At 37.5% G+C, this 20,448-nt stretch overlaps 1 protein-coding gene across 1 annotated transcript; it reads left to right on the top strand.

Moving 5' to 3' along the window:
• The first annotated feature begins 17,169 nt into the window (after positions 1-17,169).
• On the top strand, positions 17,170-20,151 carry LOC147793189 (uncharacterized). Its single transcript, XM_087121876.1, has 2 exons — positions 17,170-17,340; positions 18,856-20,151. Exon 2 carries the CDS (start codon positions 19,228-19,230, stop codon positions 20,149-20,151), a length of 924 nt encoding a protein of 307 aa, XP_086978002.1. The 5' UTR covers positions 17,170-17,340; positions 18,856-19,227.
• The last annotated feature ends 297 nt before the right edge of the window (positions 20,152-20,448 follow it).

The following is a 20,448-nucleotide window of genomic DNA, read 5'->3' as shown; positions in this document are numbered from 1 at the left end:
CTCAATATGTCAAAATAAGAAAAGTTTGAATAGAAATAAAACCATCTGAGCTACATCTCCGCATGCAAAGTGATCGCTCTACCATCTGAGCTACATCCCCACGATTCTTACATCACAAAACCCTAAATGTCTCGTCATCAATAATAGTGAAAATGAAAAAATATCTATGCACATTATGTCATAAATAAAAATAAATTGAAAATAATTAATATATTTAATAATTGATAGTTATCCTTGAGAGATGCGAGTACCAGTTCCCATACCTCTCGAAAGCGAGTTCTCTACCATCAAGCTACATCCCCATGATTCTTACTTCACAAAACATTAAATTTTTCCGTCATAAATAAGGAAAAATTGAATAGAAATAAAATATTAATAAAAAATAGTTTCTTTTGGAGATGTGAGGTATCAATAACCATACCTCTCGCATGCTAAATGAGCGCTGTACCATCTGAGCTACATCCCACATAACTTGTACCACAAAAACATTAAATTTTTCCGTCATAAATAAGGAAAAATTGAATAGAAATAAATTATTAATAAAAAATAGTTTAAAATAGTTTCTTTTGGAGATGTGGGGTATCAATAACCATACCTCTCGCATGCTAAGTGAGCGCTCTACCATCTGAGCTACATCCCACATTACTTGTACCACAAAATCTTAAATTTTCTGTCATCAATAATAGTGAAAAGAAATATCGCTACTCAACATGTCATGACTAAGGAACAATTGAAAAGAAATAACATATTTAATAATAGATAGTTTTATTTTGGAGATGCAGGGAACCGATCCCCGTACCTCTCACATGCAAAGCAAGCGCTCTACCTTCTGAGCTACATCCCCACGATTCTTATGTCACAAAACCCTAAATGTCTTGTCATCACTAATAGTAAAAATGAAAAAATATCGCTACTCATTATGCCATCAATAAGGAAAAATTCAATAGAAATAAAATAGTAATAACAAATAGTTTCTTTTAGAAATGCGAGGAATCGATCCCCATACCTCTGGCATGCTAAGAAAGCGATATACAATCTAATCTACATTCCCATGATTCTTACATTAGAAAATCCTAAACATCCCGTCATCAATAATAGTGAAGATGAAAAAATATCTCCGCTTATTATTAAATAAATAAGGAAAGATTGAATAGAGTTTATTTTGGGGATGTGGGTACTGTGGGGTATCAATACCCGTACCTCTCTAATGCTAAGCTAGCGCTCTACCATCTGAGTTACATCCCCACAATTCTTGCATCCCAAAACTTTCAATTTTCCGTCATCAATAATAGTGAAAATGAAGAAATATCGCTACTTAACATGTCATGAATAAGGAAAAATTGAAAAGAAATAACATATTTAATAATAAATAGTTTTATTTTGGAGATGCGGGGTATCAATCCCCTTACCTCACGCAGGCAAAGTAAGCACTCTACCATTTGAGCTACATCCCCACAATTCTTACATCACAAAACCCTAAACGTCTCGTCATCAATAATAGTGAAAATGAAAAACTATCCCTGCTCATTATGTCATAAATATGAAAATTTTGAAAAGAAATAATATATTTAGTAATCCATTCATTTGGAGATGCAAGGTATCGATCCCTGTACTACCCACACGGGAAGCGAGCGCTCTACCATTTGATCTACATCCCACTCAATTCTTACATCAGAAAACCCTAAATGTTCCGTCATCAATAATTGCATAAATGAAAAAATATCTTGGTTCATTATGTCATAAATAAGGAAAGATTTAATAGAAATAAAATATTAATAACAAATAGTTCCTTTTGGAGATGCATGATATAGATCTATGTACCTTTCGCATGCTACGCGAGTGTTCTACAATTTGGGCAAAATACCCACAATTCTTTTATCACAAAACCCTAAATTTTCCATCATAAATAATAGTGAAAATGAAGAAATATCGCTACTCAACATGTCATGAATAATGGAAAATTGAAAGTAAAAAATATAAATAATAATAGATAGTTTTATTTTGGAGATGCAAGGTATCGATCCCTATACCTCTTGCATACAAAGCAAGCACTTTACAATATGAGCTACATCCTCATGATTCTTATGTTACAAAATCCTATATGTCTCGTCATCAATAATAGTAAAAATGAAAAATTATCCCTACTCATTATGTCATAAAAATGAAAAATTTGAAAAAAAAGAATATATAACAAATAGTTTCTTTCAGAGATGTGGGGGATCCCCCATACCTGCACCACAAAATAATCAATATAGTGAAAACCAAGAAATATCGCTATCTATCTCCATAACTCTCACATGCTTATCATTATATTTATTTAATTCATTTTATTCTACAATCTCTCTTGAAGGGGAATCCAAGAATCGAACTCAAGACCTCTTGCACCCAAAGAGAGAATCATACCACTAGACCAAATGCCCTTGTTATGTCATTTAAAACATATGTATGAATCCTTGGGCCTAGGTATTAAGGTCGTATTTTGTCGTATTGCAGGAAACACAAGAAGTCCTCGATGTGCTTGAACTGAATCCTTGGATGTAGAATGTGTCTTGGAGAACAAAACAATAACATAATAAGAACAAAGAACTTTCTACTAGACCTAATTAAGATTTGGATAGGCATACTTACTGAAAGTGGGAAACATGAAATGATATTAAGAGCATTATCATTACAGTTTTAATCGACTTAATTTTTGTTTTTCTTCTTTTCTTTTCTTTATTTCCTAAGATGGTAAGTATAAAACCATGGGATGTAAAGAAAGACTTTAGGTTATTGCTGAATGGCCAAGCCATTGCGAACATGCTTAAGTTTTGATATCTCTTTTCTAATTCCTTTATGTCAACTTTGTTGCCCAACAATTGGTGTAGAGAAGTTAAGAGGTATGTTTGAAAATTAAAATAATAGGAACAACAAGTTTATATAAATATGAAGTCCTTGGATAAGAAAAGATTTAGACATAGGGGAATTTGAGGTTGCACCCTTAGCGAGGGTCGTACCACTAAACCAAATGTCTTTTCTTAAATACCTAATATTTTTAGTTTCTACTCACATATATTTTTCTCTAAGTGGTTGGACGGCTATAAAATGAAAAGTTGATGGTCTAATATTTTACATGTAAGTAAGGCATGTTATATTGAATTGTTATAACATACAAGGGTTATCAAATAAACCAACAACCCAACAAAGGAAACAGACTAATCAATTTGGGTTGCATTGATTCAGTTCAGTTCATCAGTTTGTTTGATTTAATTCTTCTATTTTGCCTTGTATGACAACAAAATAAAGTTGTATTGAATTCACCTTAGTTTCATTCCTGACAAACTCATATGAAACATAATTGCATTAATAGTACTCAGAGTTGGAGTCTATAAGTATTTCATGAACCTAAGTGCAAATTATGCTTCATTAAAGATGAGATAAACTTCAGTTAAGTAACGAAACTTTAAATTACTCTATGCTAGTTACAATCTTTAGGATTGACTAATTGGATACGAGTTCATTGATTTAGAGAAATTTTTGAGTAATTATCAACTACAACTTATGTTTTCAATTTTTTAGGCCATAATTTAGGTAGTTGGTGTTATGAGTTGTAAACTTGTTTCTTTGCATAATATGGATTTTGTTGAACTGTTATTACCGATAAGATGGAGAAAGAAATTGTCTTTGAAATGACTAATAGAACTAGGTTCATCGTTGTTGCCTTTTAACTGTGATTTTGCAAAAAGCTTAACTAATATAAACTATCATGCCACAACAACTTTAAGGTAAACCAAGAATATACCTTATACATCATTCAAGATGGCAATAAAATGGAGTTAAATTGAACCGACTTTAGTTTCATGGTTGGCGTGTTCAAGATAAAGCATAATTGTATTTATGATATTGAGCTTCGAGTCTATAAGATTTTAATGATCTTAAGAGAAATTCCTGTTTTATTAGAGGAGACCAACTTTATTTAAGGTACTAGGAGTTCAAACTGGCTTAAGAGTTGCGTGCCTGCTCATTTTATCCATGTTCTCCACTTCCTCCCATTTCCTCCTCTTCCTCCATCACATTCTTTATTTCTCTCCCCATTTCTCAATCTCCAACTCATTCTTTCTATATCCCTAACCAATGCGGATTTGAATAAAGAAGGAGAAAAAGAAAGAGAGAGAAGGAAGTCGGTATGGATTTAGCTTTGGAACTAGACATCGATGGGTATGATCTAACGAACATCAATACAAAAAATTTAGTGACTTCTCTTTGGACCAACCAGGTAAGTGGTGTTACTATTGGCTTGGTTGGATGAATTGTATGAGGTATTAAACATGCGTGCTCTGTAGCCCCTCCACGTGTCAGATTTTGTGAGTGTTTGACATGTATTATGTTATGTTATGTTATAACACGAGTTCAAATGAGGATTAATTTCTCAATTTTTTTTTAAGTTCAAATTCTTAGGAATTTATTGAGAGATTTAGAGACCGAATTTAAATATGATATGGAAGAAAAAAATAGTTACAAAAATTTTAAAAACTAATTAAAAGTATAAAAGAAAATAGTAAAAAAAAAATAGGAAAATCTAGGGTAAAATTTTCATTTTAACCCATCTTTTCTACGTAGGGGACAGTAAAATCGCTAATTAGAAATCGCTAATTAGGTTTGATATCAGAGCAGCCAGATTTTATATTATACAGATTTTTTCTTAGGATAAAGAGTCGTATATCTCTATGACTCAGCTCAATGACACGTCTCGCCGTGATCAAGTAAGCAATCTAACCCTAAGCAATCTAATCAATGGAATTTTGGTACTAGAAATGATGAAACTGGAGATGGTTCCCAAACGTCTATATGGATCATTTCCAATCGCACTTTCTTTGGTTCTCTGGTAGCCTTTGTGAAGCTAACTCGTTTATATTTTTCCATAAGGCAGCTCTCAGAAACACCCATATCAATATATTATACTCGTGTATAGAGTTCACCCTACAGTAGGGTTCCAGATTTTGTGTCATGCTACCACCATGACACCCTTCACAATCTAACTCTTTCGAAACTTGGCTGCAAAACCTGTGCTATCCAACTGACCAATAGAGATCAAATTCTTCTTGAGATCAGGAATATATTTGATATCCTATAATGTCCACTCATTTCCTGCTAGAGTTTGTATGCAGACATCTCTCTTCCCTTCAATCTCCAACGTTTTGTTGTCGGCAAGATACACCTTCCCAAAATTTCCTTATTTGAAATTTTGAAACAATTCCTTACATGAAGATAAATGAAACGAAGCAACTGAATCTAAAATCCATAATTCAATTGGGCTGTTCACGCTAGGAAGTAGAGCATCCTTATATCTTTTGCTGAATAGATAGAATCATTGTCATCTTCAAATTTGTGATTTTGTTTTTCTTCAATTTTGTACTATATGTCCGAAAGTGTCATTTTTCTCCACGTTTGGTTTGTTTGGAGTTTTTTTTCGGTTCCTTGATTTTGATCGCCCATGTTTGTTTGGGCTCTTTGATTTACTTCGTTCGCTTCGATCAACACTAAGAGCATTGCCTGATGAATCTCCATTTTCCATTTGGGAATATTTTCGCTGACATCTCGAATTTCATCAAACTTCAGTTTATCAGATCCTCGTGAACTGTTGATTGCAGCAACAACAGTATACCACGACTCGGGTAAAGATGACATCAAAATCAATGCTTTAATTTCATTTTTGAACATAATTTCCACCGAGCTCAATTGACTTTCAATCACGTTGAACTAATTTATATGATTTGCAACAAAGCTACCTTACGACATTTGTAGATTAAACAACCTCTGCATCAAATACACTATAACACCCCAAAAATGAAGGAAAGACACCTATGCAAGACCCAAAGGATCCATGGAAAGAAATTGTTTTGGATTAAGCAAGGAAAGGGGTCTTAGTAAGTCATTTCTAGACCTTAGGAAGTATTATTAAGGACTTAAGACTTTTGGAGAAGGATTGAGAATGAAATCGTAAGCGAGAAGGACGGAAAGGTCATTTTTCCAATTATCAAGGATCTTTGTAGATTTTTAATTCCTTATCTGGAAGGAATTTCAAGATGGTCAAGAAGGGAAAAATGGCCAACAGGGATGAAGAATTTTTAGGAAAAATTATGGATTATTAGAGAAAATAATAATAAAATATTCTGAAAGTGGCAAATTACAAAATACCCTTGAAGTTAAGGATAATTATGGATTTGCCATTCTGCTAAAAAATTAGAACCTTCCCAGTACCTTCTGCACAAAATTCTTCGAATCTCGACTCTCAGCCGTTGGATCTCCTCCAAACCTGGATATGTTTTAGAACTCACGGATCATAACATCCAACGGCTAGGATTCAAAACGAAAGTTGGCGAGTCTCTGATCGGAGTAGATATTTTCGACGAATTTTTCAGAAAGTCCAATTGATAATTCACGACGATTCTGGAGCTCCCAATGTCTGTTTAAGTTTTCCCTATAAATTATGAAGTTGGGGCAATCGTTTGGAACAAGAATCGAGCAAGTTCGAGCTCCCAATCATTGGCAATAAGTGTTTAGATTTTCGGTCTCCTACTCTCGGGTTTCTTCTAAATTCGAGATAAATTCTCCATCATTTCATTTCAAACTTGTTCCTATAACTTCTAAATAAGATTACCCACAAGTTTTATGAAGGAATAGAGTCCTGAAAGTGCCTAGAAACAATTCTCCCAATCCAATCTGCCATTAAAGAGCTTCAAGGAAAACTCAAAATTCCAATCCAAGGATGTACAAGTATTCTTCAAGAAAGGATGACCCCAATAGGTTTCTGCACCTCCAGAGAATGTTTCTATAGAAGACCACCAAGAGAAATAACCTCAGGACTGTTCCCAATTAAAGAAAATCTGTTCCAGGTTCAAATTGGGGGTAAGTGTCGAATTCCTATCTACAGCCTCTTTTCCTTCAAATTAAGGATTCCTCTAGCTTCATAGGAAGAATTCGAGTAACTTTTCTGAAGGAATGGAGAGCTGAAATGTCGTAGAATAAGATACCCAAGAGATTGAAAATCGGAGGTGTCGGGTAACTTGCAGATCGAGAGTGGTTTCTCAAAATTAATATCCCACACTCAAAGTCGTTCCTCCAAACCAATTCCTTTATCTTGAGGGAATAATAAGAAAGAGGTTTCGTGAAGAAATCGAGCCTCGAAAACCCCAAGAATCAGCTACCCAATAAGAAATTCTATGTTTTTTACTCGGGCGAGAAATCGTATTTTGGATGAACTTTGGAAGCAAATATCTTAGGCTACGATCCATGAAAAGGTATGAAATCAATCTCTAGCTCTTCTTTGTAATACCGTCATTAAGTTTTATGAAGGAATCGAGGGGAGAAACAGCGTGATAGGAGTTGGGGAGGGCGCGTCTAAGTAGCCACCTTGGACTTTTTGTTAAGAAATACTTGTAGGGATCCCTTGGATTTTAATATGAACCCTAAACCAAGTATGAAATTAGGATCTATGAAAGAAAAACCCTAGGAACCGTAAGTTAAGACCTTGAACCGAATAAATTGCTTGGGATTTAGGTAACGTTAAAATAACCCACTAAATGAACTCTGCTGCCTATGAAATTTTAAGGCTGAGGATACTATAGCATGTTGAGGTTATATATGAAGTTTGTTAGTCATTGGATAAGGATAAGTAGGTAAACCAAGAAATGGTGCAAAATGACCATAATGCCCCTAAGGACATCTACCTACGGTTCATGACCTAGATGACATCCAAACGCTATGAAACCCTGAAGTAGATCTTATTTTATGATGTTTGATGATTTAGTGAAGTTTGAAAAGCGATTGGAACACGTTAAGTAGCAAAACCAAGAATTAGGTGTAAAATGACCAAAATGCCCCTAGGACTACTTAAGAGATTTCAAGGTCTATACGTGCTTCAAATGATTTGCTACTTCTTATAAGGTCGATTATGAAGGACATGAAGATAAGTTTAAGGTTTCAAGTTGATTGGAGTAAGTTTGGAACCTAAACCAAGTTAGGATCCAAGAAACACGTAAAGGAAACACCACAAGACTTTAGACTCTTCTAGAACCCTCTAAAGAACTCCCTAGGAATCTATGGCCTTCTAGAAAAACTTACACTAAGATGGGTTCATATGGTTACAAATACAAGTTACAACTTATGCCTCAAGAAATTAAGGACCTTAGAAAGTTAAAAGATTAAGAACCAAGAACAACAACACACAAGCTTTACAACTACCCAAGTAAGAAGAATGCTAGGTACCACTCAAGGACGAGGGACTAAGGTCCCCAAACTCAGAAACAGAAACTTAAGAATGCTAGGTAATACTCTAATCATATCCAAAGTGACCCATGACCTCCCACCAAGCAATGCCCAAGAATTCTTCTTCTAGGTGGGATGCCCTGCACCATGTTTCCTTTGCAGGATGTCATGCCTCAAGTTTCCTTCACCTAGAAGAGATGCCCTACAGACTTGTAGGATGCCATGTTTAAGTATGCACCGAGCAAGTGACCTTTACAGTCTATTAAGGGGAGTAGTCTAAAGTTACAGAGGAACAAGAAGAGAGTACGTTACCTTAGCCACGAATCAAGAACCTCCTAAGACCTCCCACGGTACATCATGCTCATGACTTAGACTATGTTGCTTGGAACGCATGAAGCCTTGAGCGTAGCTTAAACAAACTATATTATAGGGCAAGCCCTTGATGCAGTATTAAGACTACATCGCTTGGAACGTAAGAAGCCTTGGATGTAGGTTTTCAGACTATGCCGCATGGAACGCATGAAGCCTTGGGCATAGGTTAAGTAGACTGTATTATGGGGCAAGCCCTTGATGCAGTATTAAGACTACATCGCTTGGCACGTAAGAAGTTTTGGATGTAGGTTTTCAGACTATGCCGCTTGGAACACATGAAGCCTTGGGCATATGATTAAGCAGATCGTATCGAAGGGCAAGCCCTAAGATTCGGTAAGACTACGTCGCCTGGAACGCATGAAGCCTTGGACGTAGGTTAAGGCTATGTCGCTTGAAACGCATGAAGCCTTGGACACAGGATTGTCAGTTACATGTCTAGTGCCGTAAATCCTAGGGGGAGTGTCTTGGAGAACGAATCAAGAACAAAACAAGAACCAAGAAAGTACCAAGAACAAGAGAAAGATCAAGGAATAGAACAAGGATCAAAATCCTAGTTCTAAGGACAAGAATCAGGAACAAAGAACCAAGAACCAGAAACCATAGTACTAAGACCCTTAAAGGAAAACCATGGTTTTAGGATTCAAGGACCAAGGTTCTCAAGAAAGATCAAGATAAGAAACCCAAGTCAAGAACAAAAATTAGAGGGCCTAAGTACTTACAACAAGAAAAAGATCAAGAACAAGCAAGAATAAAGAATGTGGTACCCTAGCATATCAAGGACACGATTAAGAGCCTACAAGTAGGCTACTTACTGAGTCTTGTACTCATTCCTTATTCTCCATTTTTTTTCCAGGTGATAAGGAGCTGGTCGAGAACGGAAGCGGATTCTGGAGCAGGTGCCATAGATAAACCTCACCCGTCGTCTTCAACCCTTTGTTTTAAAATGTTTTGTGTCTATTCCTTATTTTGTGTTTTAATCATTACGTCGTATTTTAAATTAGTAATGTGCGCGCACTATTTTGGTATAATGAAAATTATGTTATAAAATTTAATGGTTTTATCAAGAAGGAAAAATTTACCCACCTTTTTGAGTCATCGTGTCAGCACGGTCCTTACATACACCTTGTTCATACCCGATGGATTTTCGTACATATTTTACAACACCTTTAATAGGCCTGATGTCGTCTTCTCTTTGATGAGGTTGAACGTCATGTTTCTGGACAGCTTCAACTAAATCAACCCTCTGTGATCATGGTATCCGGCTTCACCCCCAAAAGAGGTTTCTGAAGATCTTTCTGGTACAGATAATCTTCAATCTGCATCTTCTAGAAACTTATATCGAATCCATCAAACTTTTCAATTCTAGTCTTTGAACTTTCCATATTCACAGATCATGGCGAATCTTGCCTCGCTCTGACACCAGTTGTTAGGATCACACAACAACGCACACACTCGATCGAAATGAACAAGAAAAACATGATAGTGAAAATGTAAGGAGAAATATTGACTAAAAGTTTTGTATTAATGACTTCAGGTATGCAAATAAAGGATATGAAGAATGAGAAATGTACATTTTGAAAGAATTGACTGATGGGTAAATATATGATTTCAGTTTATTACATATAGCTTTAATAGATATAACCGCCTACTATATATAAATATTTAGTATATATTTTTACTATAAATAGTCAGCCTCCATATCTAACTTGCACAAATACTAAGTTTGTAAGGAGGGTGGGAAGAAAAATAAGCCAATGGAGGCTTTCAATTTCTTAATGCAACTTTTAGCCAAGAATTCTGAAAATCGCGAAATTACTCATCCATAATGAATATCATCCTTTTAAACCAATTTGTACAACTTTATGGCTATGAGAGGAAACACTTTGGTTAAGAAATCAAAGGCTAAAAGATATTGGAACGTTGGAACCCATCAGTTTACTTTCTGTAAATGTTTTAAGTTTGAAATTTAGAAATTTGAGTCCAAAATTCTTGGTCTAGAGATTGATTCATTTAATGAGCCTTATACAATTAGCTGTAGGGTAAGTTAAGGAACACAATTGAAGAAGAAATCAAGAGGAGATGATCTCTCAATCGTTCAAACTACAAGCATCTTAGAATTAATTTTCTTGGTAAGTTCATTATCAAGCTGGAGACTTGGTAAGTTACATGCCTAGTAGTAATGGAGTCTAACCCGACTTGGTAAATTTTCTTGGAATTAATTTTCTAGGTAAGTTACATGCCTAGTAATAACGGAGTCTAACATGACGATCATTCAGACAAACATCCACCAACCAAGAGGGGTGAAAATGATGACGATAGTACAATTGAGAAAGAATCTTAGCCATGATGAATCTACGCTTGCTGCCATTGTTGTATTTGAAAAGGGGAGCTCGAGTGAACCAACCCACTACATGGAATACCACGACGCAAAACAAGAAGGTTAGATAATGGGTTTATTCTCACCCGGAGAGATAAATCACAAGATTAGTTTTAAATCTTGATAGGTATGTCAATTGAAAGTGAAACACAAAATGATGTTAAGAGCAAACATTCTCTTCCGAGAGGAGTGAATTGGGTCATTCTTGGTTATCAAACTCGAGACCTCTAGCACCAAAAGCAAGAATCATACCACGAAATCTGGATAGCTAGCTAAATTCTATGAAAAGCTAAATGACTTGTTAACAGTCAAGTTTATTAGACCTGCAGAGGCTCTTGCAATGATCACTCAAATGCTGGGCAAAGACACCAAGCCAACGCCTCTATTGGAGAAGGAAGAAAAAAAACAAGTCACTGAAGCAACACATGTTCACACAGAAATACCAGATGGATGAAGAGAAGGGTCAGTCGGAAGCGTCAACAACAACAATTTCAAGAAAAATAGAGAGTTTATATAAGTTAACGTCATATCAACTTCAAGTTCAAAGCAACAAGAACCAAAGACTGGTGCAAAAATACTATGGACTAGTCGAAGTTATCCACAAGATTATGAAGACATCATATAGGATCCAATTGCTCTTATGGATGCGGACTAACCTTGTTGTCCACGTCAGTAACTTGAAACGTTATTATTTTGACCAAGAAGACATCAAGCAGAAGCAGGTGGTATGACGTCATGCAAAGAAGAAAGATTTTCATGCGAAGAAAGTAGGGAAGACACCAACAGAGAAGACATGAAGAGTCAACGAACCGAGAAGTGATTTTCAATAGCTCCTAGTAGATTGGAAGAGACTCCTCATTCTGAGATCAGCTGGAAGCGCATCGAGAGACCTAAAGTCAACCTCGTCCTACAATGCTGAGTATATGAAGAGTTGGTTGATGTAGATATCAATAAATTGTGTGGGGACAGATGTCACGGTCACGATTGCCCATGGCGTGTTGTCTATGGCTGCATGTCTCAGCAATTTTTGTAAATAATTTGTTGTCCAAGGCGGCATGCTCATTCCAAACCCCTTTTACTTGCTTTCATGTTAGATAGGTCTTTACCATTATTGTTGTGCCACTAGGGTGTATGACTAGTCACCAAAATCATATCTACACCCTCCCAGACTAAAATTTCCCAAAATGTATTATAGGTCTTTACCATTATTGTTGTGCCACTAGGGTGTATGACTAGTCATCAAAATCATATCTACACCCTCCCGGACTAAAATTTCCCAAAATGTATTATAGGAGAATGTGACTAGTTTCTTCCAAATGTGACTCGAGCATACACTGCTGTTGTCCATGCAGTTTGAATTTTGCATAGTTGACTTGTTCGTCGAGTCGCATAATCATTGTCTCACTGCTGAAAGAATCTCAAGTCCTCATAGTCCTCATGGAATGATTGGAAGAGGTTTTGAGTCTTCTATTCTACTTGTTCGTCGAGTCGCATAATCATTGTCTCACTGCTGAAAGAATCTCAAGTCCTCATAGTCCTCATGGAATGATTGGAAGAGGTTTCGAGTCTTCTATTCTTCTTCTTTTTTTTTTTTTTTATAAACATCCATGTGAATTATTTCTTTATTCAATTTGATATAATTGTTGGGAGCATTTCGAAAATCGAACTCGAAACCTCTCGCACCAGAAGCGTGAATCATACCACTAGACCAAATGCCCTTGTAGTTAGGGTCAAGGGTGTAATGCCTTTGAAGTTAGGGTCGAGGCTCTATCAAAATTCTGCAAAAATAAATGGTACTACCATCATCTTCTTTTGCAAGACTTTCTCAAGCCCTCATGGAATAATTTGAAAGTGATATCGTTTCCAAGATTGGAAGAGAAGCTTACCTACACAATTATAAATTATAATTAAAAAGATATATATATATATATAGCTTCTTCTTCCTTTTTTTTTTTCAAACATCTTTATTTCTTTGTTCAACTTGATATAATTGAAAGGGGCATTTCGAGAATCAAACTCGAGACCTCTCGCACCCGAAGCGAGAATCATACAACTAGACCAAATGCCCTTGTAGTGAATCTATCATTTTTAGTTGCTAGTCCATATGTTTTATGCGCCTCTATATTTAAAATTTATCCACATGTTTTTGTGCTTTAGAACCTACCTTGTACGTTTGAGATTATGAATGACTCCGCTCAAATTATTTTGGTTGAAGCTGCATTGCCACTAAAGCATATGTGCATTCCTTTGGGATTTACTTCGTCCCTTTCACAATTTTACTACGTTGAGAATTCTTTGCGACCATTTAACAATAGTTATAATGGGATTGCTATCTCATGTTAGAAAAACCGTACCATTTAACAATATTTATAATGGGATTGCTATCTCATGTTAGAAAAACCCTACCATTTAACAATATTTATAATGGGATTGCTATCTCATGCTAGAAAAAACATGCGAGTAAATGTAATCTCAAATTAGAATCATAATGATATGACCAATCTCACTATTGTCATATGACCTCTCACACCCTAAGCAAGAATAATACCACTAGAATAATACCACTGGACGAAATTCGAAAATGATAGCTCTCACTTGATATGATTTTTTCATCTATCATTTTTAGCTCTCAGTTGATATGATTTTTTCTCTCAAGTTTGAAATCTATATTTCTTGGGAGTTGAGGGGCTCAAAGCATTTTGTTGAGGTCCGTCTTTTTGTATAGGTGGAAGTTCAAGGATTTAACGGAAAGAAAATCATCAACCCTTTACAATCAATACACGAAATTCTTAATTAATAAACTTTATTTGATCTTCATATAAATTGTTAATATAATCAATCATATAAAGTAAGACTAATGGAGATGCATGGTAACGATCCCGAGAATTGAACTCGAGACCTCTCGCACCCAAAGCGAGAATCATACCACTAGACCAAAAAGTACATTATCTAATATAATGAATTTATCTCTGAAAAACAACTTTAAATTTTCTACAGATCTTGCTGAGACAACTTCTTCTGTTCCAACCCTGAGTGTTATCTCGCCTTCTGCAAACACTCTCCAGGAACTAGTTTCTTGAAAAAACAGAACAAATATGATTAGTGGCCCCTGAATCCAGTATCCAGGTTAAGTGATCATACTCTACTAAATGTATTTCTACAACTAGTAAATCATATTTACCTTGTTGTGCCTTTTCGGCTTTCTTCTCTGCAAGGTATTTTGGGCAGTGACTTTTCTCGTGCCCGTTTTTATTGCAATGGAAACATTTTCCATTATCTGCATTTTGAACCTTAAGTTTGTGGTCGGTAGAAATCTTATCTTTCCCCTTACCCTTTTTGTCAAATGCAACCCAAACTATTCGGTTTGCATTTCAGCAGGGGTCTAGGGGACATTCCGTAGTTAAAACAAACCTCAAATCTGTTGGGTTTTATGTCCTAAAACTCATAGTTTGTAAACAAAAACATATTCTATTTTCAATAATGTTATTATTGTTGTTTATTCAGTAAAGATTGTTATTGAATAAAGTGAACTTTACGATCATTAATCTAAATCCAATAAACTAAGAACACTCTGGCTATAGTATGATTACTTGAACTATATGTAGAGACATAAGAGTGGATCAAGTTCAAGTAGATATAGTCAAAATGATCTATAGTATAAGGATAAGGCTGAGTACCTTATTCTGGAGACACTATGGATGCGGCCCACTTTTGTATATGATATAAACAATGTGATCACTAAATTGTACATGTGGAGACATGTGAGTGGGGGCGTCCTATTCAATGAGTATTGCATAAGATCGGACCATGAAGAAAACCACTCTCACTTTATAATGTCGTTTACTGTTGAGACTGATTTTCTTTTCATTCGATAACCTAGGTAACTCGGTTTTAATCCTGAGCTAACCATGAACTTCTTTTTATTCGGAATTATCCTTAGATTTGCATGGGTGAGAATGGCTCTAGTTCGCCGACTCAATAGGCCTCCCATTTCAGGTGTAAGACTGGGTGAATGGCTGGGGACGTGGGGTGCAAGATGGAATTCACTCCTACCCACTTTTAGGGATAGAAGAGAGTTAGTTCCCTTAAGCACTGACTCCAGGTCTTGAACGAGGGGCCCCACCCTCTCATTAGCCTGAGAGGGATTCGGTTTACTAGTTGGACCACAAACAAATTGTTCATTAGAGGATCAGTGAGACATAAGGAACAAGAAGTAACTTTAGGGGTAAAACGGTAAATTGACCCAGCTCTAGTTACAAACAACCTGTGAAGGATCAACTTACTAATCATGGTTATATCAAATGGACAGAAATATATCTATAGTGAGGGGAGTGCAACTACTAGGCTATAGTGGAGTGTCCTAGTAGTTAACGAGTGTTGGTTAACAAGGTTAATGAGTTTAACCGGTTAATCTTTGATCGTTGGAGCCCATGATCTATAGGTCCATTAAGTCCCTCTACTAGCTCATATCGGACTAAACCATAGAACAGTGTGACGAGTGAGTTCGAAGTGTTCGAATTCAAATTAGGGAATATGCGCTACATATATACAATATATTTAACCGCATTTTTGTTTTATTTACGAATTAAACAAAAAGAGAGAATCTGAGATATGTAAATAAAATTTAAATATCTTAATCAATTATGTGTCGGAATTGATTGGGATTGACATTTGAATTAATATTAAATATTAATTAAATAGTTCAATTCATCATTTAATGTTACTTTAATTTGAAATTCATTATTCAAATTAATTGTTGAATTAAAATGAAGAAAGTCAAAATGTTACTCCATTTAATGGAAAATTCCATGTTAGTGGAATTTTGAGGTGTCAAAATTTGGTTTAACCAAACTTGCATGCTTCCCAAATAAACCCCACAAGTTTGAGTGGAATTTTAAGTGTCAAAATTTGGTTAACTCAAACATGCATGCTTGCCACATAATCCCAAACATTTGAGTGGAATTTTAAGTGTCAAAATTTGGTGATCTCAAATTTGCATGAACATGCAAACATGACTCTTTAAATAGAGTGATCACTGTATATGGAAGGTCTTCTTCTTCCTAGTGAAAAACCTTGAGAAAAACCTTTCACAAACACTCTCTTCACATATACAAAATCCCTCCCAAGTTTAGTCACTCACCGGATTCCACAATCCCATTCTAAGGCCGGAGGATAATGGAGAAGACACTAGTGGTGGTTCGAAACCGGTTCGTGAGGAAAAAGGAGTTTGAACTACAAAAGGTTAGTAAAGGAATGTCTTGCCTTAACCTGAAAAATGTAGTAGCAGATGGCTTTAAAGAAATACTACCCCACTATTTCTGTGGGTTTTATTTATTTATTTATTTATTTTATTTTAATTAATTAATTAATTAATTAATGTATTATTATTATTATTTTAACTATTTTTATAATTATTTTTATTTGTTTATTTCTTTATTTATTTCTGGGCTATTACATGAACCCTCCAAATTTGTGTTGTGGCAGATTAATATTAGAGCACTCAAATTTTAGATTATATAGATTTTACTTAGAATAAAAAGTCGTATATCTCTATGACTTAGTTGGATGACACGTCTCGCCACGATCAAGTAAGCAGTCTAACCCTATTTCGAAGTATATGATATGTTTTAAAACTGGTATGAATTTATTGTATGTTTTGAGTTTCGTGGTAGTTATAAAATGTCCTTGTACATTAAAGAGGGAATGTTAACCATATGACAATACTGGATCAAAGTTATAGTGTTTAGATATGGTGAGGAGGAAAAGAGTGTGTTAAGAATGAGAAATAGAAATAGAATTGGAATCGAAAGTATGATCTTCATTCAGGTTTACCACGTTTAAATAGGATACAAACTATCAACTAAAACCTAAAAATAGAAAAAAAAATATATAACTAACTAAATCTTGTAAATAAATAAAATATAGGGTTAATCAAATCTATAAACTCCCTAAATATCTCAGATATATTCTAACTAATTATTAAAATATATCTCCAAAATATCCTCTTAATACTCCCCCTCAAGTTGGAGAGTGTATGTCGATCACACCCAACTTGTCCTTCAAAAACCCAATTGTGCAGGATTGGGCGCGCGTGGCAGGCGCGCGTGCAGCCTGCGGCTGGCGCCTTCCCGCGCGCGTGGCCATGCACTTCCAGCATGCTGCTGGGCGCGTGAGCGCGCGTGGAACGGCCAATTTGGCCCGGTTGTTTTCTGTTTTCTCGATTTTTGTCCCGGCTCCAGTTCTAATACTGTTTTTACGTGGATAGGGATTTAATTTAGAGAAATCAGTATTTTTGGACACCTCACGGGCAAAGAAACGCTAGCGAAAGGGCACGCGTCAACCAGGTAAGTCACCACCCGGTATTTAGGAAGAAATACTTGTAGGATTCGCTCAGATTGCATGCATGCTAGTAGTTCTGCTTCAGATTAGCTCTTCATGTAAGTTACTAGTCAGTTTATCTGTTGTGTTTGAATTGGGTAAATTACTTGAGTGTAGCTTGTATGCCTTAAGCTTCCGCCGTATGTATGCATGCGTTATTTTATGTGTAGAATTGTGTATGCCGGGTTTCGGGTGTTTGATGGACGAATTCGCCCCATTGAGCGCGAACTTCGTGCTCTGGGTGCTTGATGGAGGTCATCGCCCCGTTGAGCCGGTATGCCTAGTTTGCATGAATTACATACTATGATGTTAGAGGAAGATTGCATGCACTCTCTGTTAATTGCTAGGGCCCATTTCTTTGATAAGATTAGGGAATCTTGGTTAGGAGCGAAATGCCGCTCTAGCCTGACTTAATTTTTCCCTAGAAACTTAGCGGTTTACCACGGTAAGAAGGTACCCCGGAGTGTTCATAGATTGCTAGCGTGTGAACGGTATCTATAGTTTCGTGGGAGGACCAAGGGGTCCCTGATCAGTCTTTACTGCTCTTAGCCATTTCGCATGGGAAATGTGTCCCCACGTCGTACAGCCCATTAGCTGCATGGGAACGGGTTGGGTCGCGCCCCCCATAGAGGGACTAGATGGGCATAGGGGTACTCAGCACACCCCTAGGCCAGGTACCATGTAGTCTCAGATAGCCATGTAGAGGTAGCACCTCATAGAGAGATACCGACCATATTAGCTTGGCATAAAGAACCTCTAGGCGTTTAATGAGAGGACGAAAAATCAGTGAAACACAAGGGGCAAGCCCCAAGGGACCTAGATTAGAGCCAGTCGTCCTAGAACCGAAATAGGAAACCGTGGCAACCTGTTAAATTAAGATGCGAAAAGAGCCTACAAGTAGGTGGCTTACTGAGTATAATTTTTATACTCATCCTTGCTATGTTTTCCCTTTTTTTTTTTCAGGAGCGCGAGGCGTCGGTCAAGAGTGGGCGTGATCTGAAGGGAATTGTCACAGAGGAATGGGTTGTCCCGGGGCGTCAGTCCAGTTTTAGTCTTTATTTTTGTATTCGCATTCTTTTTAAATTTATTTTCCAAACGGTCTTGTGACTGTGTTTATCGTTTGAAAACCTTTATTGAAATTTGATGATTTTCGCTACTGCATATTTAAATCTCTTGTGCATCTGTGTCGTGTCGTTAGTCACTGTCCGTAGTAAAATATTGGGCTGTGACAAATTTGGTATCAGAGCAGTCAGGTTATAGGTCCTGTAGACATTTAGGGTAGAGAGTCGTGTCCTCTGTGACTTCGCTCGTCAATCACATGCCGCTCACGACCAGACGTTCTCACGCGACGGAAACATAGAGACAAAGGTTAAGTTAGTATTTATAGAGCATACCATGACTGACTAGGGCATTATATCGCACATTACCTAGGAGATGCGTTGTGAATGAATTGTGACCATAGTTCTTTGTTATTGTGGTAGATAATGGCACCAAAGAGACGCGAACCGTATGTAGGGCCAGGACCTAGAAGGGGAAGAAGAGAGGAAGTTCAGGACACCTCGGTTCCAACACCTAAAGAGGAACAACCTGAACTTCAGGAGGAGGTTGGGGATATGCCCCAAACTAGCGAGGGGACAGTACCACAGCCATCAAGATCAAAAAGACGCCGAATGAAGGCCAAGGCCCGAAGGCTGCTTGAGACACCCCCTACTACTCCCTTCTCCGAGGAGGCCCCATCGGATCCAACCCCGTGTACAGCAGTCCCACTAAACCAGCCATTAGCCATGCCCTCAGCTGAGATGTTTCAGACGTTCATGATGACGTCGATGGAAAATTAGGCTCTGACGAACCAGATGATTCAGACCATGATGTCTAATCAGTTAACAGGGCAAGGGGGCAAGGATTCAGGGACTATGACTGTGGAGTCCCGCTACTTGAGAGATTTCCAGAGGCATAAACCGCCTTCCTTTGACGGAGGCAAGGTGGATCCTATTGCCGCTGAGAATTGGCTAGAGGCCATAGAAACGGCCTTCCATTTTATGAACTGCCCACCAAAGTACGAAGTCCATTGTGGGACATATATGCTGAAAGGAGAAGCGCACTTCTGGTGGAAAGGTGCTCAGAAAACCATAGTACCACAAGGAGAGTTTATTACATGGTGTCAGTTTAAAGACGCATACCTCCACAAATACTACCCAATCACTGCCAGAGTGAAAATGCAGGCCGCGTTCCTCGCATTGAAACAAGGAGACAGATCAGTGGAGGATTATGACTTGGAGTTCAATAGGCTGGCAAGGTTTTCTCCAGCCTATGTTAGTTCTGAGGAGTTGAAGGGCGAACGATTTATCGCTGGCCTGAGGGAAGAACTAAGGGGGAATGTGGCATCCCAGTCATCCTTTGTCTATACGAAAGCCCTTCAGGTGGCGACCCTGCTCGACTCGCCCCGTACCGACAAGCTTCAGTTGGGAATAGCACAATCATCCCACACTGCGGCCCAGGGAAAGGGGACATACCCTAGCCACCCCAGAACTTGCAGACCACCACGTGGTCGCACTGATAGGCGAGGGAGAGCCCCGGTACGGAACATGACCTTGTGCCCTAATTGTCGGCGTCCTCACACGGGGGAATGCAGAGCAGGAACAGGCGCCTGTTACAGATGCGGTCAGGTAGGGCACTTTGCAGTGGATTGCCCTCAGAGAAACGATCAGCGTGTCAACCTGCCTGCAGACAGCATCAGAGGGGCCAAGCTGGCCAACATCAGCAGGGGCGAGCTGTAGCCCATGCAACAACAGCCAGGCAAGCTGACCAGCCTGACGCGGTTGTCACAGGTACGCTACCCGTATTTGGTCATCTTGCATTAGTTTTGTTTGATTCGGGTTCGACGCATTCATTCGTATCTGAAGAGTTTGTAGAGCTAGCACAGCTAGAGAAAGAACTTTTAGAGATTACCCTATCAGTGTCTACCCATGCTCACGAGCTGTTGCTAGCTACCCATAGGGTTAAGGGAGGTGGAGTAACAATAGCAGGGCGTGTCATCGAAGCTACACTGATAGTGTTAAGTATGCAAGACTTCG

This window comes from Cucurbita pepo, chromosome 3 (assembly GCF_057944985.1).
Source record: "Cucurbita pepo subsp. pepo isolate OVF chromosome 3, ASM5794498v1, whole genome shotgun sequence".
NCBI lineage: Eukaryota > Viridiplantae > Streptophyta > Magnoliopsida > Cucurbitales > Cucurbitaceae > Cucurbita > Cucurbita pepo.
This window is presented reverse-complemented; position numbering and strand designations above follow the sequence as displayed.

Coding starts and splice junctions, on each gene's coding strand:
- LOC147793189 (XM_087121876.1), top strand. CDS start 19,228: ATGATTCAGACCATGATGTCTAATCAGTTAACAGGGCAAGGGGGCAAG.